Source organism: Neoarius graeffei, chromosome 7, assembly GCF_027579695.1.
Source record: "Neoarius graeffei isolate fNeoGra1 chromosome 7, fNeoGra1.pri, whole genome shotgun sequence".
Lineage (NCBI taxonomy): Eukaryota > Metazoa > Chordata > Actinopteri > Siluriformes > Ariidae > Neoarius > Neoarius graeffei.
In genome coordinates, this window is record NC_083575.1 from 43,475,898 (window position 1) to 43,501,506 (window position 25,609).

A 25,609-nucleotide genomic window follows, 5' to 3' on the forward strand; every position below is an offset into this window, starting at 1 on the left:
TATGTAACTAAAGTTCTGCTTTCTCAATTAAGACTGTGTGTGTTTCCCATTAGCAACACTGAGATTGAGTGCACTTCGCCTAGAGCTGGTGGGCCACTGATTGGTTTAAGTCACCGGTCTTGAGCTACATCCACAATCGCGTACTAACCGACTAAAAATGACCTTTCACCCTGGTCAGTTTACTGTTGCCTGTACACTTCATTTTCCTGTGTGGTTTAAGACGCAGCCCTTTGGTCGTCTTGCGTTCTGGGGGCGGAGCGTGCTGTCACGAACACCTGCGGGACACTTGCGCGCGCGTTCTCACTGTGCGCGCACAGAGAGGGAGGGATGACGTGAGGAGGCGCTGAAGGCACTTACATTTAGTCAAGGGGCTGTTTTGAGGAAAAATCGGAAAGAAAGCAAAAATAAATAAAAAAAAATAAAATTCCCAGAACTATTTCCAAAAACTGAAGAGAAGATGAAAACTGACTGTGACGGAGTAGATCTGAGGGAGGAGGCGGTGACCGTTAACAGATTCGTGGAAGGTAAGAAACTTCGATGATAAACTTGTGAGATGAAGAACCTGTGAAAATGACCGTAATCTCGAGTTTTAAACATCAACATCGTCCTCTCACAAAGTGCACGGAGTCTAACAGCAGCATCCTGATTCCCAGAGCACAGGCTGCTCTAGTTCACTCTTCATGTCGGATACAGAGTACAACATAGTGAAATGCTAAAAAGTGACTCAATACATTTAACACTTTTTTATACACGAACACAACAGGCGTGAAGTGAAGTCAACATTGTAGATACCAGTTAAAAGCTGCAAATGTCAAACTATAAATGAATGAGCGAAATATATTGCTGTTTGATTTTTTTTTTTTTTTAAAATAATGCCTTTCACTATATATTAAAACAGGTTTTGAAGCTGGGAGGTGTCATTCCCCAGGATCAACCTGCATTACTTATTATTGAATTCCGATAACTCCATGAGGCCTTTACACACAACCGATCAGCATCACACACAGTGCAAAAGAATTAGATTTTAAGTAAATGCTGGAAACAGTATGAGCTCGTTTCCCAGTCCTGGTTTGTGAATCACAGCCTGAATCAGATTAAATATTGAGCATCTCTTCAGCGTTTCCCTTGGGGTCAGAAAAATATTCTCCACTTTTTTCCCTTGAAAAATCAAGTTAAAGAAATATTTTTCACTTTTTATTTTTTCCTTCACTTCGTTTGTATTTTTTCTTAGTTACCAGCTTATCACAGTGGACTTAATACAGGTTTATATCAACCAAACTGGCACAATTCAAATACTTGTACAGCTACAACTAGGCCTCTCCATTACATATAATTTTGGGCTTCACTCCAGCGTCTAATAAGAAGGACTTTTATTTTGGGCAGCCTGTGCACCACCAAGCTAAAATAAACCTCTTGCGCTTACTTAAGCTTATTTTACCGTGGAATTATTCAAAAGGGGCATTAAGACTCCCTTTAGCCTTTTCTTCAACACAAAACTTGATTTCCGATTGAACGGAGTCAAGAAGAGTCTTGGCACCAACAGTGAAGCAATCCGATTTTTCCGTCGATTAACGAACCGAATACAGAACGACTCCGCCATGCCGCCCAAAACATGGAGCACTTCAGTCGCTTGCCGGCTGACGGCACTTTGGCGGCTCTATCTATCTATCTGGCCTCCGTATTACTCCACAATTATTTATGAATATTATAATAATAATAATAATAATAATAATAATAATTATTATTATTATTATTATTATTATGTTCATTCAAAACAGTCCACAGCTTAATATACCCCAAATTATTAACTCCTCTGCTACTAGAATTTCCTTCTTTCTGAATGTGTCTGCATATATTGGTGTTATGGTTTTGTGGATTTATGATAATTATGCTGCTTCACCTATTTAAAAAAAAATCAACTGCATTCTGGCCTCTCCAAAATAAAATAAAGCTCTGGGCAAGTGGAATTGTTTTTCGGGCAAGTATGTTTTGGGTGCTGCTTGCCCATTGGGTAAGTAAGGCTGGGAGATTTTTTTTCGAGGGCTGCATTAATGGCGTATTCACACCTACGTCGTTTGGTCCGGATCAAACGAACCAAATTTCCCTTGGTCCAGACCTTTTGGGTTGGTCTGAATACAAACCACCGAACTCTGGTCCGGACCAAACAAGCGGACCGAGACCGAGCTGCAAGGTCGGACACGGTCCGGACCAAAGGAACCCTGGTGCGGATCTTTTGGAGGTGTGAAAGCAGACCGGACCTAATCTGACAGTTTTGCTTTTTTGTACCTCGGGAGCTTCCGTCGTTTGTCGAGCATTATGGGAAACAGAGTCTTGACACTCCACCGCAAAGTGCAAACACTGTTTCGGTTGTCAAGGGAACCTTACAACAGTCGTTCAGTCATTCAGACCAGTGGTAGGCTAGACTACAGAGTACAAAAAATGAGTAGGGGGCAAACGTGGGCCAAGGAAGAAACGCGTACCCTTGTGGATATATGGGTAGATGTCCACATATCTGAGCTTTTGGAGAGAACACACAAAAATGCCGACGTGTTTGCTGTATTCAGTGAGAAAATGAAGGAGAAGGGGTTCACGCGCTCCCCAGAACAATGTCGGCTAAAAGTGAAGAAACTCCGTCAGACCTACATTAAACTCAGGGACATTCTTTCAAAAAGTGGCGGTACTAGCGACGCAAAAAAGAAATTCATCTATTGCGTGAAGAGCCAGAACGGTCACAACATGATGTGCGCTCATTAGCGCTATCCTCCGTAGCCGCCTTGCCCTTTGTCATCGTCGATAAATTACTTGTACAACAGCATAGTAATCGCACAATTGTGAAAACAGTAAAAACTGGAAAAAAACATATAGCTTTGATGACATTAAAAAGAATAACAGCACGGAAAGCCTCCATGACTACTTTTGAACTTAACGCTTTGTGCGCATGTAGTCTCTGACCAATAGCTGAACGACCTCAGGGCGCGTGGCTTTGTTGACCGATTTTGGTCCGCTTACTAAAATGTACAGTGTGAAAGCGAACCGCACCAAAATGAAAAAAAAAAAAAAAAACATTTGGTTCGGACCAAAGCAAGTGAACTGTCGAACTATCCTGGTCTGAATACACCCTAAGACTCCCTTTAGCCTTTACTTCAACACAACTTGATTTCCGATTGAACAGAGTCAAGAAGAGTCTTGGCACCAACAGTGAAGGAATCCGATTTTTCTGTCGATTTATGAACTGAATATAGAATGACCCCGTGATTTTGCATCAAACGTTCGCACGGGGACTCAACACGCCATGCCGCCCAAAACATGGAGCACTTCAGTCGCTTGCCGGCTCATGGCACTTTGGCGGATCTGTCTGTCTGTCTGTCTATCTATCTATCTGGCCTCTGTATTACTGACACTGTGCGATGGGATGGTAGGGGCTCTTCCCCGTGGCTGTTTCGGCCCTTAAATCATCTTCAGTGCTTGTCAGCTTTAGACTGCTCTGTTGTTTGGTTCATACGGAGATAATTACTCCACCACACCAGGCTGATTTATTTGCATCACGATTAGTCAAAAGTTTGCTGCCCATTTAGTCATTGTGTGGTCAATTTTTATTGGTCACAAGCACGTGCTCATTGTTTACACTCTGGCTTCCCTGCGGTTGGATTTCGGCAAACGCAGGGATTGATGACTTATGATGATAAATATGTTCGTCACTGTGATGACTGCCAGTAATTTTCTCTGTCACTGATGGATTATATTTGTCAGTGACGAGTGCCAGCGGGAGCCCTGTCTCTTTCACCTTTCTGTGTAAGCAAGGAGCTCAAGGCTGGCCAAGATGTTTTAAGAGCAATGAATGAATGCCAGAGTGCAGGATGAACAGCTATCACTAGATTAATCACCTGAAGTCTAAACCTGAGTCACGTCTCACTAACGGGGAAAAGTCAGCATCCTCTGTGTGTTCAATAAGGAACCCTTCATAGAGGGATTTTACAATGATCTACCAGAGCACGATTGAATTCTCAAACCAGAAGGTTCATTTTCTATAACAGTGTGGTTCTGACAGTAATGGTAACATAACCTAATAGGTTTATATTAATGTGCTAATTCTAATACATTATCATTTCTTTAGTAACAGCTCATTCAGAGGGACTTGGAAAAATGGTAGACGTTCCACATAATCACCAGCTCACAATAAACAGATTAAAGCAGACATGTTATGAAAAACTCACTTTTTCAGTGCTTGTGCACACATGTATTTGGGTCTCTGGAGTGCCTACCAACCCACAAACTCTGAAATAAGATAACTTGGCCAGTTTCTTTTAGGCTGCCGAGGCCAGAAAATGTGATTTAGCAAGCTGTTCAGATTTGGCTCCCCTTATGTCAAAAGTTCATTAGAATTATACCAGCCCTCCAGATGATTATCTCCATCCACGGCTTGAGAGATATACCTTTATGAAGGTGCAACATTTTTGCATCATAAGTCTCGGACCCTAGGCGGCACGGTGGTGTAGTGGTTAGCGCTATCGCCTCACAGCAAGAAGGTCCGGGTTCGAGCCCCGTGGCCGGCGAGGGCCTTTCTGTGTGGAGTTTGCATGTTCTCCCCGTGTCCGCGTGGGTTTCCTCCGGGTGCTCCGGTTTCCCCCACAGTCCAAAGACATGCAGGTTAGGTTAACTGGTGACTCTAAATTGACCGTAGGTGTGAGTGTGAATGGTTGCCTGTGTCTATGTGTCAACCCTGTGATGACCTGGCGACTTGTCCAGGGTGTACCCCGCCTTTCGCCCGTAGTCAGCTGGGATAGGCTCCAGCTTGCCTGTGACCCTGTAGAACAGGATAAAACGGCTACAGATAATGAGATGAGATGAGAAGTCTCGGACCCACTAGCATTACGTCAAAGAAAGTTAAGAACGGGAACTGCTCTGTTGGCAACTGCACACTCACAGCTACAAAGCTGATCTTGAAAGATGGAGCTGTGAAAACTGTTGGGGTCGACTGTCAGTTTGCAAGTTTGTAAATAAAACATTTAAAAAAAAAAAAATCAATCAGGCAGTTAGCTGTTGCTAGTTCAGGTTAGCTTGGCAAGGAAGCTTACCCAATGTTAGGGATGTGATGGGGCGCACAAGCTATATATGTATATAGTTTTGGGAATATTTGTTTGTTTGCAAGCATCCAAATGTCATCATGAAGACAGCAACATGAAAACTGTAGAAAAACAGTTGTGTAGTGGTGGGAAGTTCGATTCATTTTAGTGAACAGATTCTTTCAAACAGTTTGAGAAGCTGAACCAGGTATTTTTCTTAAAGTGCCATTCCACCATTGGATGTATTCTTTGGCATAAAATACAATATATTTTGACAACATGTATAAATGGTATCACTAGATAGAGAAATCTTTTAGCTTCAAAATGATATATCAAACACAATTTTTTGACGACAAGTATATTAATTTTGCGACCAAAGTCACCTGCCCTTTTAATTTCCGCGCGTGATGTCATCGGCAGGTTCCCCTTCTTGTGTACCACGTGACGTGTGACATGGCACATATTATCAGCAATGGCGGATAGAACGCGATAAAAATAATACCAATAAATCTAGCTAATACCAATAAATCTAGCTAACTGAAAGATTAACTCAATTTTTCGCAATTTTTTTGGCCCCCATATACGAGGAGAAATGACTCTCTCACTTTGGGGGTTTCCTGGTCTAAAAATAGACTGACACGTGGTACACAAGAAGGGGAACCTGCCGATGACATCACGTTTCACTACCGCGCGGAAATTAAAAGGGTAGGTGACTTTGGTCGCAAAATTAATATACTTGTCGTTGTCAAAAAATTGTTTGATATATCATTTTGAAGCTAAAAGATTTCTCTGTCTAGTCATGTTGTCATAAAATATATTGTATTTTATGCCAAAGAATACATCCAATGGTGGAATGGCACTTTCAGAGTCCACACTGTGTTGCTCTTTGTCAGTTGTTATTAACCCACTGTTGTGCATACAGATACCAGTGTTTTCTGACTGATTGCATGCAGTTGACTGGGAGCAGCTGAATTAAAAAAAAAGCCCAACTCAGCTGTGCTGGTTAACCAGGAGGAATGCCTCACTAAAGTGTCCTTCAAAAAAGGTGCACCATTAATTCTGTGGGTGTGACAAATGGAGTGCTTGTTTAAAGATGCTAGCCAATCAGAGTGAAGCTATTTACATATTTGATATTTAAAGGCACAGCTGCAAAATTAGTCTGTCTTCTCCTATAGGGTTTTCCTATCGTGCTAAAACGGCATGGAAAAAAAAGAACCAAGGCGTTTTATCAATAAAAACACTCAAACTTTACAAAACATCTCAGGAAATAATATAAAAATCGTATGGCATCTTTTCTTTAAAAGTATATCATTGTTTGTTGGTTTTCTATGAGGATAAGTCTGAGAGGTCAGTACTTTGTAAGTGCACAGCCAGTAGTTTCACAGCATGCGAGTGTTTTCAGGACAGAGGATTTCTGGTTTCTCAGTAGCATGACATTCTGCATTTTTTTTTTTTTTTAATCCGCTTCAAGAGAGAGAAATGGAACTGCTGGTGAGGGAACGATTGTAACTGCTATAATTTATGCAATAAAAGGAACGTCTATCATTAAATGTAAATAGAAACAGTTAAAAACGGATGTGGTGTTTATTAATAAATGAAATGTAATAGTTGGCAATAGTTGTGGTATAATTGGAATAACACAATAGCCTTTGTCAGGGTGGCGTTATACAGTCCAGCATGAAGTGGAGGTAGTACAGGGGCAGTAAAGTGTAAATTACTCCTCACATAAACAATCATAAATTATGAAAAGGAAAATTGAAAATCTGTTTTGTACAATTTCTGATTGTATTCCTCAGAGTTGAATTACTGCGGGGGGGACCTCTCCTGAAAGATGCTTATAGACACAACAAGAGGGTCTGAGTTATTATTTGCTCTCACGTTTTGTCCTGGCCTTGGAGTTTTTACATTTCATAATGTGTCCTGCCTGATAGTTTAGGTTACAGTGCTTTGGGAAGATCTCTGTATCGTGCATCAGAAATAAGCTGAACTTTTTGTTTGCAGTTGGCAAGTAATCAGTAAATTATTCTACTTGAAATTTGAATTGCAAATATCAGAGTTTGCCAGTTGCCACGACTCGTGTTAGATTCAATTAAGGTTGCCAGTCTTTCAGTTGTCTTCCACTGCAGGCTCGTGTTAACACTCACAAACTACAAAGCCTTACGCACATACAGACACACTGACATAAGTTGGAGGTGAGGATCCAGGGGAAGGAAGGTCCACCCTCTGTTGTTCACTAACTCTGTTGCCTCTTCCTGCAGGTGTGTGTGTGTGTGTGTGTGTGTGTGTGTGTGTGTGAGGGAGAGAGATCACAAAAAAATATATATTGCGTGTTTAAGTGAATGTGTTTTTCAATTGGAAAAAGAGTGAGATTAAAAATGAACAGGAATATGTGCAATGATCACTTTTTGAGCTTTTTTTTTTTTTTGTCCAAAACTACTGTTAGCATTCATTACTTATAAATCTCATGGATGAATAGAAAGATAAACATTCCATTTTAAGCTGGCGAATGGTCTATCACTGCCTAACACATGTAGGATGTGAGGTTAGAAGAAAAACATTACAGTGGTGCAATAAAATAAGTGACACATTATTAAAGGAAACTAGGGGAATAGTACATTGGGTTGAGTTTTATAAGTGAGATACATAACTGAGGACTGTTCAACGTGAATTTTTCTGCCTTTTTTTGGGGGGGGGGATGCATCACTAGGGGGCAGTGCCTCATGCTAAACCTCTCTGAGAACATGGTGCACTTCTTATAGCACAGACAGTTCCTTTAGACAACTGTGTCCTAATCACAGACAATAGCAAGGTCAAAGTTGAGGGTGAGTTTTCTCTCCAAGCACCTCTGGTATCCTGTAATCGTACTTGACCATTCATGTGCCATAAACCTTATTGAATCCTAACTGAGCTTTGACTGAATAACATGTACAGATCTCGATACTACTGCAGTCCTCCTAAAGGACATCTCTGTTTGGTTATATTATGTGTGTGTGTTGGAACATGTTTGAAAGTTGGCAAAATTTGCTCACGAGACCTTTACATCAATACATTTGGGACATGTAGTTTAATTCTATGACTTGTTTTCCTTTTAGAGGAGTTTCAGATTCCAGTGTTCCAACCAGGTGAGATTGTTTGTTTAATCGTAGTTGATCAATGCTGGCTCAAAGTGAGACTAATAGATGCTTGTGGATGAACAGGAAGACAGGCATGACGTTACACATCTACGGTTGTAGACTTAACTGGGTGATAGTGTTTGTCTGGGTGGAGTTTTTTTGAGAATAGCAGAGAAGCTTCTTATCTGGCTACAGGATCTAATATACACTATGGCCAAAAGTATGCGGACACCTGACCATTACATCCACATGTGGACCTTCAGCAAACTGTAGCTACGAAGTTGGAAGCACACAATTGTATAGCACGTCTTTGTGTGCTGTAGCATTACAGTTTCCCTTTGCTGCATTTATACTTGCATGTAAGGTGCTTGTCTCCTCTAGGAGGCACTGTCCCATGAAAGACACCAGAATTTACTCATTTTACACATGGAAGAAAAGCAGAATGTTATGGGGGGAAGAAATCTCGTGATTTTAAACCAAGTGATTTCTCACAGAAAGCATTTCAGAAGTGTTTTAACGCCTCTGTACCCAGCAGCTTGAAGCTGCAATCCCACTGTGTGCTCAGGAATGAGGCACAAAAATAAGGCCATAGTGTTTAAATCCGCAGGATTAACCGGCTGTTATAATCTCCAGCTATGGGTCCTCGCACTTTGTATATTAACACAATATTGTGGTGGTACATTTCCGATTTTTGCCGAGAAGAAAGAACAACCGGAAACGCGACGCTACCAAGCAGACTGACCAATCACAGTTGTTGTGATCTGCATCACCGCAACGTGTAGTCACATTTCTGGAGAGGTGCACTTCAGGATACAGCGTGGGATACGGTGTAGAGTACATCGCCATACCCGACAGTGTAGATTCAATACAGAAGTACAAACTGGCCTTAACAGTAGAATTGTTCTCTACTCTACCCATCCTTTGTTGACATCAAAGGATCTTTCTATAGCGCAGACCTATTGGCTGCAAAAGTGTTTTTAGACGCATACACATGGAAGTGAGTGAGTGTGATGAGTGTTCACTCATGGTGATCATTTTACACATGACTGTGAGTGTTTCTAGAAGAGTTTGGTTTGGTGTTGCTTTGCAGAGAGGCTACAGCTCGTGTGTTGCAGGTAAAAACTGCAATATAATTATTCACGAACCACAGCTGTGACTGCTGTCATGAAACTGATGGTCCACATGGCCAAAAGTTTGTGGACACCTGATCAGTCATACTCTTCTGTGCTTTTTGAACATCCCATTCCAAATTGTGTCCCGATTTGCTGTTCTATAACCTCCACTTTTCTGGGAAGGTTTTCCACTAGATTTGAGTGTGGCTGTGAGGATTTTACACATTCAGCCACTAGAGCATTAGTGACGTCAGCCACTGATGTTGGGTGAGGAGGCCTGGTGCATGTTGGCATTCCAATCAATCACAAAGATATTCAGTGGGGTTGAGGTCAGGGCTCTGTGCAGGACACCTGATTTCTTCCATTACACCCTGGTAAAGTGTCTTCATGGATCTCACATCATTGCACACATCTTTAGGCCATTTAGTCTTTTGGGCCTTCACTCTGTGAATGTTGACGCCATATCTACGCCATAGATTCTATGCAGAAGTATAATTCAGCTTTTAGTTTGGGTAGAAATTAAAAACCAGACTCTGCACGTCCTGTCCTGCTGTTGAGTAAAAACAGTTACTAAGGGCCTCTGCATGCTCTTGCGACAAGGCTTTCGCAGATAGTTTTTCGCAGACAGTTGTAATTTATCGTTGAGAGGGGAGTAATAGGTGTGCGCGATGTTATTCACCGCCACAACGCAAGGGGGCGCGAATTCGCGAAATCGCTAGGAGTAGTTGGTGGGTGTGGTTAGTGGAGTGTTTATCCTCCGGTTACTTATAATGACTAGAACTGGAGTTGTATAGATGTACGTACTTCCTCACTTCCTTGATCAACCGCTCTTCGTGCTGCTCCATCTTCACTCGTGTTTTTAAAAATGGCGGTCGTGAAAACAAAACGAACCGGGAAAGTAGGGAAGCGGAAGTGCGTGTACAGCGGATGTAGAGTGGATCAATCAGAGCCCTCTTGTCTGTGACGCTGTCTGCGAGGCTTCTGCGGTGGTCACAATTTTTGGGAGGTGCGCGTAGAGCGTCTGCGAAGGGGGGGGGGCTACGCAGACGCCATCTGCGAGGACTGCGTTGTCAGCATAAATTGGCCTTAATGATTCAGCAATGTTAAAGATGAATTTTCAGACTTCAGCCAAATAATCATGAGTTAATACTGCAATGTTCTAAAGTGTTCAAAAATCAAGGCTTCAAGATCCTGATATCCAGCCAGAAAATTTAGCCCTGTCTATCAAGTATAGCTGAACTGCGGCTGCACTCTGTGGAACTCATGTCCAAAATCTAATTAGATAAATAGGATCTGATACATTAACTATCATGCGGTTTAATGTAATTCAAATGAACATACAGAAATATTGCAGTGTGGTTACTCCAGATGTTTTCTAAAAAGCCAAGCACTTCACAGTCCCTAGTCTGTGGTTGCTGATTGACAGCTACCCAAACCCTTCATTTCACACACACATTACACTGATGCTCATAATCGGACTTCATGGCAAGCCCCCCCCCACACACACACACACACCAATATGTACCATCACAATATAGCTCAATATAGTTATGACTTATGACTGCAGGCATCAGGTAGATAGAAACTGGGGGCAGGCTTTAGGACCCAGAGTCACAGCTGTGTCGAGGCAACGCGAGGCTGACTCACTGAATTTGTCTGAGAGGGAGCGAGAGAGGGAGAGAGAGGTAGAGAGGGAGAAAGGAGGAGAGAGAGGAGGAGATCAGAGCATAGGTGATCTTCCCCTCATTAGTGACTGGACTATGGGAAAATGATGGGTTGAGAAAGCAATCATGGAACCAAACAAAGTTCTTCATTTTGTGCCGTCCGGTAAGAACCCCACATGCAGTCAAACACATGCCCGCATGCACACACGCGCGTGTTTCTGCACTGTCACGACAGTACATCCAAGGGGTCCCTAAACCCCAAGATTGTGTGTGTGTGTGTGGGGGGGGGGAGAATGTGCTGCAGACAAGCTGTATTTAAGCATGTGTGTTTTTATAAGTGTGAGCATGTGTTGCTTTAAGTTTTCTTCTGGCTGAATCCTGCAGGTCTGCAGAGTATTTATTTATTTATTTATTTATTTATTTATTAATTATTCCCCCCCTCCAAGATCTGGTGCTGTTTTTTTGGGGGGGTACGTTACACTGGAATGCAGACAGACTGGTCTTCTGGAATGTACTGTAAATGCCTTTTATGTCATTAATCTTTGTCGAACAAACAACGAAAAAAAGACCAATATCAGACAGTTTCACTGAACCGCATATACAAAACTAAATGCGCATACATTCTCACTATTTTGCATGAATGTGCACATAAACAGTGGAGTGAGGTGTTGAAAGAGGAGTGATACAGCTGACATGAAATACCTGTAGAGCAGGATGATGCTGTGGGACGCTAGAGCTTTTTCGGAGGTGTGATGCTGCAAAACACACACACACACACAGACTAGCACACACTCCTGTTTTAGTAGACACGCATCCTACTTTCACCTTTTCTTCGCAACACAGTCATCTGTCTTCAAGATCATAAGAATGGGAACATGGTGTACACACACTCACTTTTTCTCAAAATATATACACAACTATCTCCGCGTGTGCACACAGACACGCACGCACTACTTTGCATATTTTGTCCTCAGGTTCAACAGTGAGGGAGAGCGTGGCTAATGTTTCCATCCATTTTATTCCGTGTTGATGATAAGCAGAGTAAACTTGTGATTGAAAAACAGTGCTGATTTGCTCATATGGCGTGTTTTCAGATGAGGCAAATTACATGTTTTTTCCTTCTGCAAAATCGACTAATTCGTTTGATGGCCTGTCAGTACATTGGTTTTTGCTCGAAAATGACTTTTTTGCATGTATGATCCCTTTTCACTCCTTTCACCCCCCCCCCCACACACACACACGTTGCGCACACAGTAGGTTTGAAGGCCTAGCTATTAGAAATCAAATTTGATTTTGTCCTTGACTATGTGAGAGAACAGGCAGCCCGGTGCATGATGGAAGTGAGTTTTGGAGCAGCAGTATGGTGGAGGAGAATGGGATTAACAAGATTAATGTTTTAGCATGCGTGAAGGCTCATGTAATGAGGAATGTCCCCTGCCTTTATGACTGCCTTTCTCTAATGAGCAACGTGATGGCCTGTTCGTCTCTCATTACACACATTGGAAAGGTCTGTCTCTGGATTCTTTTATTTACCATTTTTCTCATTAAACTTATAAATCTCGTTTGTAGTCGCAGATGGTGCAGTGTAAATAGCTCTCGTCTTTCTGGGGAGCGTCATCTGTGTGTGTGTGTGTGTGTGTGTGTTAGTGAATTGGGAATCAACCAAGTAGGTAATTTTTGTAACACAATTTGTGACCCTATATTTGTCCAAAAATGTAATTGACGCATTACAGAGAGAATTAGTCAGGCACTCTTCAGTGGAAACAGTTTTTATGGTGTGCTATAAATTGCCAATGAAGACATGCCCTTATTGAAAAACTTCAGTGTCCGTGAGTAGAGGAACTGCCATGACAAACATTTGGATCACGCAAGGCTTCATTTCTCTGCATTTGTTAATTTCTTGTGCTTCACTGCAATGCTCTGATTGTATTTCCATGACTGTTTTATACAAAAGTGTTAATGTGCTCCCCCCCCCATGTTAAAGCACTCAAATAGAGAAGGAACAGTGTTGTTTGTAATAGCATCTTCGCTGTCATAATAGATAAAGCAGATAAACATGCCATTGTCTCTTTGTAATGGAACAAATATACTGTAGCATGCAGTAATCATCCCAAATGTGCTGCTTGTCAGGGTTTCTTTTTTTTTTTTTGGGCCAACATTTTCTACCCCATCCCTGATACTGCATGTCATAAACTTCCTTCACACACGTACATGCAGATATACATGCAAAAATACACACTTAAGCGTATAACACACACACACACACACACACACACACACACACACACACACACACACACACACTCACCCCCAGCAAAGTTGAGATTGCTTCAAGATGTCGGAGGATGCCAGTGTTGCAAAATTCCGACCTTTGATTGTGAAGCTGCGCATGTGCATGCGTGAGGAGAAACCTCACACTGAGTACACACACTGCATATATACACACTGTGTATCTACATTTATATACAAGCACATGTGTATATGTACATAGGATCATTATCAAACTCGCACACATTATCATGTAAACTGACACCAGCCCTTTATTAGCTTTAATTAGATCATATGTATTCATTTACAGTTCCCCTGTTTCCCTCCCTCGTGCCTGTTGTACAGTATTTACAAATCTGTTTCAGAACGTATACCAATATTCTATCCGAGAGCTCGTACTGCTCCAAAGGGGTGTGTGTGTGTCCGTTTCTGTTGTTCTGTCTCGTGGCAATACCGTGAATGGGAAGGGGAATGGTGACCTGGCTTTAATAGAGGAAGACGGGAATGTGCAAGCAATTAGCAGGAATCCCCCAGCAGAGTGCAGATGAAACCAGAGCAGCACGAGCCAAGAATGAGACAGAAAGATAGAGAGATTAAATGACAGAGTGTGAAGGGGAAGGGAGATGTGTATTCCCTTGAGACGCAAGACGACAGTGTCCACACTGGTGCGCTGAAGTGCTGTGTTCCTGTGTTTTCCTGGTGCTGTTTGATTAAAGACGGCTGTTGTGTTAAAACACGTTAGGACTGCAGTGACTGGATTGAGTCTTGGACTGTACTGTGTCTGTCCTGCTTGTGAGAATATTATACAGCTTAACGAAGCATTCTTGCTTTTGCTCAGAGAGAACTATGCGGTGTAATTATCAGATTTGTTTTCTAGCTGCAGCCATTTGTTTGTTTATTTATAAATGCTGCTGCATTTTCTGATGAACATTTTCAGAAAGTGAATAGCCATGAAAGACGAGCAGGGATTATGACATGGAAGAGACACTCGTATGTCTGTTGTGTCAGTGAGCAGTTCAGGCACATGTGGATCATGCTCAAGGTCATCCAGTGACAGTGTTGCTGTCAGACTGATGGAGCACAGTGGAAGAGCGTGGGGATCCACTTTGAAGCAATATCAGGATGAGCCAGCCAATTTGCATATCATCCGTCATGTAAACAGCTGGGATTATTACACCCGTATTTCACCTTATTACGAAGTCTAGGCCGTGGCTGAGAAAAGCTTTACCATCCTCTGGAATGTCCGTTCAGTCCAATCCTACATAGCTATTACAGTTCAGGGAGAAACAGGGCCTGGTTTGAATTGTGTGTGTGTGTGTGTGTGTGTGTGTGTGTGTGTGTTACTTTGTGAAACTTGTAAGTAGACGATGTAAACCACATTTTTAACCTCCCGAGCAGGCTGCTTTACAAACTACCAAAGAATGTCGAGCAGTAATTGTCCAAGCAGCTATGGTGTAAGTTGCAGTTTTATATATTGCCTATCTGTTGTTGCAGTATAGGATCAACACCACATCATATTTACATATGTATTTTCTGTTCTTTGAAATAATGGCAAAATTGACACTTGAGGATTTTTGTTTGAAAAGGTCTGTTGAAGGGAACGTTCTAGAGATCTCGGTTCCCCATTAGAGTCTCCTGTTACTGCCATAACAACCTGCATGTGTGTTTTGAGTGTCATTACTGGTCCTCAGAAGGAATCCCCTTTCTTATGAAGAATTCAGAGTTGGTGAGGATGGGTGCCAAAAAACCTCCAGGCAGATTTAGCATCCCCCCCCACTGCTGCAAATGCAGTGGGGAACACCTTTCTCTTGAGTCTCTCTGTTGCTCTCGGCACTCTGTTGTGTAGTAAAGAGGTGCTGCATGTGCTCAGGTCTTTTGCTACAGGCAGTTAGATGGGAACTGAAACATCATGCTCTACTCCCAAGCTCTCGTTGTCTCTTGATCTTTATGCTCACAGTCAGAGACTGGCGCATCTCCGCAGGACCGTACGCAGACGTTGGAGAAGCTCTAATGGTGCAACAGCACTGGTGACGCATCTCTCTACATTACATCCATATGTTCCGCTACCCATGAGCTGCAACATCCCCGCCAGAAATATTTTCTATAAAAGGCATTTTTCATAAAAGCCATGCACATGGTTGGTGCATGCATGCTTTTACTGAAGGCGATATTGAGCACTCTTTTTGCTTCTGCTCTTCCTATTCTGGAGGACAATGTCCATGTGTTAGAAAAGGGATCATTTTTATTTATTTATTTTTAGACAGAGCTTAATGCCTAATAGCCAGGGGAAAATGGCTCTGCAGAGACCACTTATTTGATTTGTTTTAAGCTGTTGTGTAATCTGATTATTTTATGTTGCAATACAATACTTCTATGAAGTAATCTGTATAGTCATTAGACCAAGACTGTACTGTGCAGTTTTGTCCTGCCTGAAGCATAACTATCCACAGTGTGTTCATTTACAGTACCAGTCAAAAGTTTGGACACACTCATTACTGAGAGTATACTGGTACTGTATGTATGTATGTATGTATGTATAAAATAAATAATATATATAATCTCGGGTGGCACGGTGGTGTAGTGGTTAGCGCTGTCGCCTCACAGCAAGAAGGTCCTGGGTTCGAGCCCCGTGGCCAGCGAGGGCCTTTCTGTGTGGAGTTTGCATGTTCTCCCCGTGTCCGCGTGGGTTTCCTCCGGGTGCTCCGGTTTCCCCCACAGTCCAAAGACATGCAGGTTAGGTTAACTGGTGACTCTAAATTGACCGTAGGTGTGAGTGTGAATGGTTGTCTGTGTCTATGTGTCAGCCCTGTGATGACCTGGCGACTTGTCCAGGGTGTACCCCGCCTTTCGCCCGTAGTCAGCTGGGATAGGCTCCAGCTTGTCTGCGACCCTGTAGAACAGGATAAAGCGGCTAGAGATAATGAGATGAGGATATATAGTCTCCAAATTCAAAAGTATGTACATTTTAAAAACAAAAACCTGAATTGAAATGTAGACAGAGTCAAATGATTGTCAGATTCATATCATTAGTTAGATGACAAAATTGGAGAAATAATTTCAAAATGGCACTAACTTTAGTGAGGAATGCATTCTCACTGGTTTATATCCTATAAGGCCAAACATTTGTGGACACCTGACCATCACACTGACTGAAGCCCTTTATTTGGGACCCTCTACTAATACTGGGTAGGTCCTTCATTTGCTTTCAAAACCACCTTAATTTTTTTGCAGCATGGATTCCACAAAAAGTTGGAAACATTTCTTTGAGATTCTGGTCCATGTTGATCTGATTGTATCATACAATTCCTACAGATTTTTCAGGTGCACTGATGTACTACTAATCTGTCACATCCCAAAGGTGTTCTTAAAAAAATTCTGATCCTGTGACTTGGAAGGCCACTGAAGACAACTGAACTCATTGTCATGTTGTTGAAACTGGTTTGAGATGACTTTTGCTTTGACATGATGCATTATCATGGACATGACCATTAGAAGATGGTAAACTGTGGCCAGGAAGGGATGCACATGATCAGTAACAATACGCAGACTGTGGCATTCAAACAATGATGTGTTGGCATTCACAGGCCCAAAGTGTGCCAAGAAAACATTCCTCACACCATTACGCCACCTCCACCAGCCTGGACTGTTGGTACGAGGCAGGTTGGGTCCATTCATGCTGTTGGTGCCAAATTGTGACCCAACCATCTGTGTGTGTCAGCAGAAATTGAGATTCATCACACCAGACTATGATTTATCAGTCTTCAACTGTCCAGTTTTGGGGAGCCTGTGTCCAGTGCAACCTCAGCTTTCTGTTCTCGTTTGACAGAAATGGAATCCTCTGTCAGCTCAAACCAGTCTTGCCATTCTCAGTTGACCTCTGTCAAGGCATTTCTGTCTGCAGAACTGCTGCTCACAGGATGTTTTTTCTTTACTGCATGATTGAGTAAACTCTAGAGATTGCTGTGTGTGAAAATCACAGGAGATCAGCAGTTATAGAAAACCTCAAACCAGCTCATTTGGTACCAACAATCATGCCACGGTCAAAATCACTGAGCTCACATTCTTTCCAACTCTGATGGTTGATGCAAATATTAGCTGAAGCTGCTGGACTGTAGGGTTGTTCCAGTTCCTGATGAATGTCCCGTCCATCCATTATCCGTAACCCCTTATCTTGTGCAGGGTCATGGGCAAGCTGGAGCCTATCTTGGCTGACTATGAATGAGAGGCAGGGTACACCTTGGACAAGTCGTCAGATCATCACAGGGCTGACACATAGACAAACAACCATTCTCACTCACATTCACACCTACGGTCAATTTAGAGTCACCAGTTCACCTAACTGTATGTTTTTGGACTGTGGGGGGGAACCCGGAGCACCCGGAGGAAACCCAGACAGACACGGAGAGAACATACAAACTCCACACACGGGGCTCCAGACTAACTCTTTTGCACTGGTGCACCTAATGTTTTCATTTAGTACACCAAAATCTTTCACAGCACCTTTAGCGCCACAGTAATGCATTTTAAAGGTTGCCTCTCTCATTTCCCATACACATTGATAGTTAAGTAAATGACTGTAAACAGAAAAGTACAGATTTTTTTTTTTTTTAAACACAACACAAACTTTGCAGAAACTTGATTACTTTAAAAATAAACTTAAAGTGCTTGACAGTGTTTGAACTCAAATTCAAAATAAAAATTCTCAGCTCAGTGCCTTGAACAGAGGTTTCATGTTTGGAACTCAATACCATTACCCTAATCACCTGCAATCATGAATCATTTAATTTTATTCATATTCTATTTTAACTTGTTGCATGTCTTGTTTCTGCTTGAAATAGAGCTGACTGCACTTACCTTGTGCATTGGCATGCTCCACCTCGATGTGGCCAATTAATATGTTGACTGGCTTTCCTTTGTGCAAGATACGGCCATAGATGATCTCTCACTCCTTCGTGGGAATGTCTGTGTCTCCATCAATCATAAATGACCTGTACATAGAATTCGTGATTTGAACAGATGTCTGCTTTTCCAAGGTGTCGGCAATGACACCTTGGATTTTTAAATTCCATCCATCTTCTACCGCTTATCCGGATCCAGGTTGTGGGGGTAGCAGCCTAAGCAGAGCAGCCCAAACTTCCCTCTCCCCGGCCACCTCCACCAGCTCTTCCGGGGGAATACTGAGGCGTTTCCAGGCCAGCCGAGAGATGTAATCTCTCCAGCGTGTCCTGGGTCTGCCCCAGGGTCTCCTCCCAGTGAGGCATGCCCAGAAAACCTCCCTTGGGAGGCGTCCAGGGGGCATCCTAACAAGGTGCCCAAACCACCTCAACTGACTCCTTTTGATGTGGAAGAGCAGCGGTTCTGCTCCTAGTCTCTCCTGAATGACCAAGCTTCTCATCCTGTCTCTAAGTATCTTGGGGATTTTAAAATTATTTTATTTAAAAACAACAAATGTTTCAATTTGGAATGTTGATGCTCTGACAACAAAAGCACCGTTACTGGTCATGCTTTGACCGCATTCTTTGCAGTAAACGCAGTGCATCACATTAGCCATTTTATCGTAACTGAGCCACGGAAACTGGGTTAGCCAGTCTTTCCCAAATGCATATAATGCATATATTTTGACCTTTTTAATGTTCAGTGGTCTCTGGCTCAGAGTCTGGGTTACTGTTTGGCATCTTACCAGGGACAGGGGAGATGGATGGTTACCTCTGCCGATGGTGTAAGGTCTAGGCTGGAACTTCCAGAGCTGGGCATATGTCAGGTGTATGTGTAATGGGCAGCACAGCATTTTTCTTAATGAAAAACCATTTTTTTTCTCATCTTGAGTTTTCACTCGCTTGGCATGTGTTTCGTTTGTCACTCCAGGATGAGTAGCCTGCCAGTCGCAATTTCAAACATGCACAGCAGCATACAGGAGTCTCAGGATCGGAGCCAATCAGAGGCAGAGACCCACCCTTTGCCTTAGATTGGTTCTGACCCTCATGTCATTCTTCCTTTAGCATGAGTTTGAGGAAAGACTTGGTGCTACAGACGTGCAAACAAAACTGAAATGTTTAGGCGCACTAGTGCGACCAAGGGGAAAAAAAATTAGTTACACTCATCAGATTTTTGGTCACACGTGTGACCAAACAGTGCCTCAAGTCATGTGTGGCAGGAGGAGGCAATGCATCTAACCTGATGAAGCATTTGATGTGCATACATCTCCATTTGTACAAAGACTTCCAGGAATGGAAGGTGTACATGATGATCAAAAACAAATTGAAAATAAGATTGTCTAAATGATAGGTACCGAACTTTGTCCATAGTTAGCTTATTCACAGTATTTCCCATCCTGAATCTAGCCAACAGACTCACCTGCTTGCAATGTAAGTTTAGCTGACCTGACATTACATGGGACTAGCTAGCAGGCAGTCGCTGTGAGGATGGAGCGACGGCTACCATTTGTCATCTTAGCCAATTTGGCAGCCTACTCCTCAATGAATTCATGAATGAAAGAATAACGAGGCTATAGAAATAACTTTTGTCAGATGTTTAAAATTATCCTACCTATAAATCCTTCTTTCTATTTCCAGACAGAAGCAGGAAGTCAATGTTTTCAGTCACTGGATGCAGTGTTTAAACAATACAACTTTTCATGTTTATTAATTTCATCATTTTGTGCACTTTTATTTATTTACTTACTTACCTTGCTCAGGACTGAGTCCACCAGGGGGTGAGGTATTGTTTTCGGTGGGGTTTCTTTGTTTTTTAGTTAACGATATTACGGGAAAACGGCTGGACCAATCTTCATGAAACTTTCAGGATCGATGGGCATTGGTCTCAAATAGAACCTCCAACATTTCGAGGGTCATCTGGTCAAGGTCACCAAAAAGGTCAAAATCGTTTTTGTTGTGGCTACTGCCTCATATAGAGGTGCTAGTCACGATGTCATTGTGCTGTGAGAATGTAGCAATCACGCGTTGCACATGCGCATACATGTGTTCTGATTAAAATGGCCGGTGAGCATATACAATTCGGTTCACCATTTGAAATAAATTGACTAGACTAAAGAAATCGCTTTCAGACATGTTTATGCTTATTACAGAGGGAATAAGCAGAAACAGCCTCGGTTTGTCAGCCTCGGTTCGGAGGTTTCAGTTTTGAAAACTGTAAGAGGTAAGAGCAGAATAATATAAAGTACAGATACTTGGTATATTTTACTTCTGTGATTGTTCATTTTTGGATTACACTTAATTTTTGTGGCGACTGCCTCAGAGTAAAAAAAATATATGCGTGCTATATTTACTGAATGGACATGATATCAGAAAACAATTTTATTTATAAGCAGTAACCACGTACTTTTTTTTTTTAAATGCGATATCTTCCTTAATATTCATCATAAGTGCTACCAGGTGAGGTTTGTTTTGACTGGCAACACTTGTTTGTTTATTGTATTGATACTGAACTATTACCATTGCCGTTCTACTGTTGCCAGCTACTGTACCAAACGCACATTGATAGGTGTGATAGATGATAAGGAGCGTTAGTAAAATGGCTGCTGAGTGGCAAGACCTGCCTGTAAGGACTTTGGTTTATCTCAGCAACTATTGAGCTAATTGACCTTTCACTCATGAAGGTTTGGGGTGGTTAAGGTCAAGTTAAAGTGAGGGCATTGTAAGTCTGGTTAGGGTTGATTTTTAACTATGATGTAAACATGCAGTAGCCTCTGAAATGGTAGAAAGCAGTGACATGAGACCAATATTTACAACTACAAAAAGGAAGTGAAGCTCACCCCCACCCCCATTACTGTGTGCAGGAAGCGCGCCATGTGGCTCTGTGCCAGCCTGTCTCCGACATACAGGATCACTCAAGTTTGGACACAGCTTCTAATTCAGTGTTTTTTCTTTATTAATTAAGACACTTCATGTCTTAAAGTAATAATGGATGTCATTTCTCTTTACTTAGTTGAGCGGTTCTTGACATATGGATTACTACAGTAATGTGGAATAGCACTATTTACTGTTTGATCTCAAACATTAAGAAGGCAAGAAACTGCACTAATTAACTTTTGACGAGGCACCCCTGTTAATTGAAAAGCATTCCAGGTGACTACCTTGTGAAGCTGCTTAAGATAATGCCAATAGTGTGTAAAGCATCAAGGTAAACAGTGGCTACTTTGAAGAATCTAAAATATGAAACACTAATGCTTTTTTGTTTACCACATTTCATCTATGTTCCATATATTATTTCATAGGTTTAATGTCTTCAGTATTGTTCTACAATTAGGCATATCGGATGCTCACCATCTGTGCTGTGAAAATTGTCCATGCAGACGCTCATCTAAGTTTCCAAATCTCATTGCTTAACTCTTGAATATTTTCTATTGTGAATACTATCATTAAAAAGCTCATCTCTGCTTTCCAAAGAAATTTCTTGTTAAGAGTAGGGGTGGGTTTCCCAAAAGCCCATTGATTTCTCCTTCTTTGTGATGTATAAATGAGAGTTAAGATCAGCTTTATATTGCACAAATAAAGCCATTTGGTGAAACTTTGAAGAAGAGAGTACCAATTTAATGTTTTAACCTAATTAGCATAATACTAATTTGCGTCCTTGGTTTTTACTAATTTTTCAAACTTTGTATTCACTATACAACCATCTGTGTGCCTGCCACCTTTCATGTAAATATCTTGAAAAATAAGTTAAGAGAACTTTTTTGATCTTATTTGTTAATGAGGCCTATTTCGGACCATGTTAATCTAATACATAATATTACGGCAGTTTTCAAAAAAAAAAATTAAGTGCCCCCCCCCCCCCCCCCCCCCCCCCCCCAAAAAAAAAAAAAAAAATTGATTTGTAATATCAAGAACATAAACATGTTTTAATTCTGTAAAACGTATGATGTTTAGCATTTAATTCTGAATTCAGTGAGACCAGTTTCAAGCAATTTGGATTGAATTTGAATTTTCACCTTATATACCTAATACAATGTAGAAAATAGTCAAAATACAGAAAAACCTATGAAGGAGTAGGTGTGTGTGTGTGTGTGTGTGCAGACTTTTGACCGGTACTGTACAAAGCCAGCAAAAATTAACGAGCTAAATTTTTTTTTTTTTTTTTTTATCTTTCCTCAGTAGATAGAATTTGTTTTTCAGTCAAGCTAGCTAAGTCTATTTTTAGGTCCATGTAACAGCTAGAGGTGCACATGACTCTGAGCACGAGATGAACGGCTCAAAAATTTGTCCTGTCGCGCGCACAGCCATAAAACAATATTTTATTTTAATTCTTTTCTGTTGAAGTTCACCATTCACCACCAATCCATGAAGGAATCCATTTTCAACTAGCATTTAGCAACACAGCATGAGCTGAACACACCCATATTGCAGCTGAACTTGAGCTGAAAATTGGCAGCGCCTGTTGAAAATCTTTCATACATTAGATATTAAAAAAAAAAGCTTCCCTTTTGTTAGTCCACCAATGCATGAACAAATCCATTTTCAACTTGCATTTAATGACACAGCACAAAAACACAAAGGATGAAACACTTTTTTTTTTTTAATCGTCCAACTCCACAATTCAGTACTATATAGTTCAATCTTTTCACGGTTTTCAGTTGTTTTCTAACAGCTAGTATTTTTCTCTGAATTTGCTTTACACAGACTTTAATATGAGCTTTTCAAACTGTGGTAATCAACTGGTTTTAATGATAATTAAAATTTGAAACAATAATACTAACCATCAGGAACTTTACCACGGTTTACTCTGAAACCAATAACTGTTTTTCATGCGTACTGTGCATCAAGAAGCCAGTCAGACTTGGTAGAGCCAAATCGCTTCAGTCGGCACATTTTGGGTTCTGATTTTGGTCCCCAGCTCGAGTTATGGGTAGAAATAAACATGTTCCACCATTGAGAGGAAGTGAGATTTTGAAGTGTTTTTAGATCTTTATAAAGGTCAAGCCAGGTGTCCGAAAGTCAAGCAGTCGTAGATAGAATAATGTTAAAGCAAAAACCCTAGTTTAAAAGAATCTTTTTTTTTTTTTTTTTTTTTTTTAAAGCCTGGTTTTAAAATATATATTTTATAGCATGTTATCAGTGCTTAAGTTAAAAATGATAAAATTAACAGTGCAGAAATCGCCTCCCACAGGATTCCCACTGGATATATGAGACAGCAAAATTGTGTTGTGAAGCTCTAAAGTAGCAATAAAATATTCTCGAAACTGCTGTGCAGAACATTAGAAATGTAATTTCATGTTATGTTCGAATGTCAGTTCTTGCTTTTGATTACAGTTTAGCATGTCACAAGAACAGTTAAAGTGCCATTCCACCATTGGATGTATTCTTTGGCATAAAATACAATATATTTTATGACAACATGACTAGACAGAGAAATCTTTTAGCTTCAAAATTATACATCAAACATAATTTTTTGACGACAAGTATATTAATTTTGCGACCAAAGTCACCTACCCTTTTAATTTCCGTGCGGTAGTGAAACGTGATGTCACCGGCAGGTTCCCCTTCTTGTGTACCACGTGTCGGTCTATTTTTAGACCAGGAAACCCCCAAAGTGAGAGAGTCATTTCTCCTCGTATATGGGGGCCAAAAAAATTGCGAAAAATTGAGTTAATCTTTCAGTTAGCTAGATTTATTGGTATTAGCTAGATTTATTGGTATTATTTTTATCGCGTTCTATCTGCCATTGCTGATAATATGTGCCACGTCACGTGGTACACAAGAAGGGGAACCTGCTGATGACATCACGCGCGGAAATTAAAAGGGTAGGTGACTTTGGTCGCAAAATTAATATACTTGTCGTTGTCATTATGTTAGATATATAATTTTGAAGCTAAAAGATTTCTCTGTCTAGTGATACCATTTATATATGTTGTCAAAATATATTGTATTTTATGCCAAAGAATACATCCAATGGTGGAATGGCACTTTTAAGCAGAATGTTAGGAAGTAAACACGACAGGTAAGGTGTTGTTCCATCTCAACTTGACAAAATAAAATGAAAAATCATGGCAGTTTTCATCTTCTCTTTTAGAAATTGTGTGAGTGGGTGTGGTTTTTTTTTTGTTTATTTATTTATTTTTCCCCACTTCTCCTCCTCCTTCCAATAAATACCACACTATGTGCCACGTTGCAAACTCTGTCAATGACTAAAATATTTTCAACCATTATAATATGATGGGTGGCACGGTGGTGTAGTGGTTAGCACTGTCGCCTCACAGCAAGAAGGTCCTGGGTTCAAGCCCCGTGGCCGGCGAGGGCTCTGTGTGGGTTTCCTCCGGGTGCTCCGGTTTCCCCCCCAGTCCAAAGACATGCAGGTTAGGTTAATTGGTGGCTCTAAATTGACCGAGAGTGTGAATGGTTGGTTGTTTTTGTCTGTGTCAGCCCTGCGATAACCTGGTGACTTGTCCAGGATGTACCCCACCTCTCACCCATAGTCAACTGGGATAGGCTCCAGCTTGCCTGCGACCCTGTAGAACAGGATAAAGCGGCTACAGATGATGGATGGATGGATACATGATGAAACACAAAAGATGAGCATGACTACAGTAACTTTTTTTTTTTAATAGATAATAATCTAATCTAAAGTAGTTAGGGAACCTGATCCCGTATCCAAGTGATTATTTTTCTATTTTGTTTCTTTATTTAGAAAACCAGACAAGAGTTCTAAGCAGATTTTCAGTGTTTTCTAGAAGTGAATTATGTACATCATTGGCAAATCACTGCATATATGCAGCACATCCTTAAATCCAGACTTCTTGAAAAGCCCTACAGTATGACAATTCAGGCATAAGCTCGCTTAGAAAATGGTTCCCTCTGGTACCCTAAATGGCTTTTTGGTTTGTTTGACCTTTAAGGTCATAGGCAAGGGTCAGAGGTGGAATGTAGAATATCAACTTTATTTTCTAGAAGAATGACCCAAAAAGCAAATTAAATCTTCCTGGTGTCTTTGTACCCTAAAATTGAATAAAATGGTTAAAATATACTGGTTTGTTTAAGTTCCGAAGGTTTGTTTACATCTCACTTATGCGCACTTTTACCTCCAGGGGACCGTCATCGTGACGTCATTCAAGGCAAACAGACTGGGAGCAGTTCTGTGTTTACTTGCGAACCGAGCACACGTGTATGGACTTTGGTCATGAGAGGTTGTGTAAAATGTCTGAAAGCGAGAGCGATTTTGAAGTAGGAACTCTCCAAATTAAATATCGAGAGGTGAAACCATAGATCTATGAACCTATGGCCGTTGCGAAGCAATCGGTGAATGTAGCTCACTGGCTTGACCGTGCAGCCTCGGAATCGGACAGCGACTCGGCCGACTCTGATCGCGGTGACCCCGGACCTCAACAAGACTCGCGCCCAAACGATTTATCCTGGTAGTTATGATAAATTCTTACTTTC

General features: G+C 41.3%; 1 protein-coding gene across 3 annotated transcripts in view; it reads left to right on the forward strand.

Annotated features, from left to right (window-relative positions):
• Nucleotides 1-316: 316 nt before the first annotated feature.
• slc4a11 (solute carrier family 4 member 11) overlaps nt 317-25,609 on the forward strand; it is a 97,250-nt gene continuing 71,957 nt past the window's right edge. For 2 of the 3 annotated variants that reach the window (XM_060925715.1, XM_060925716.1), the window contains exon 1: nt 317-524. In XM_060925715.1, the coding sequence (XP_060781698.1) occupies nt 458-524 (67 nt within the window). In that variant the 5' untranslated portion in view covers nt 317-457. Of the gene's footprint in view, nt 525-10,936; nt 11,116-25,609 lie in introns of those variants that run through there. The other variant, XM_060925717.1, reaches the window with a different exon arrangement.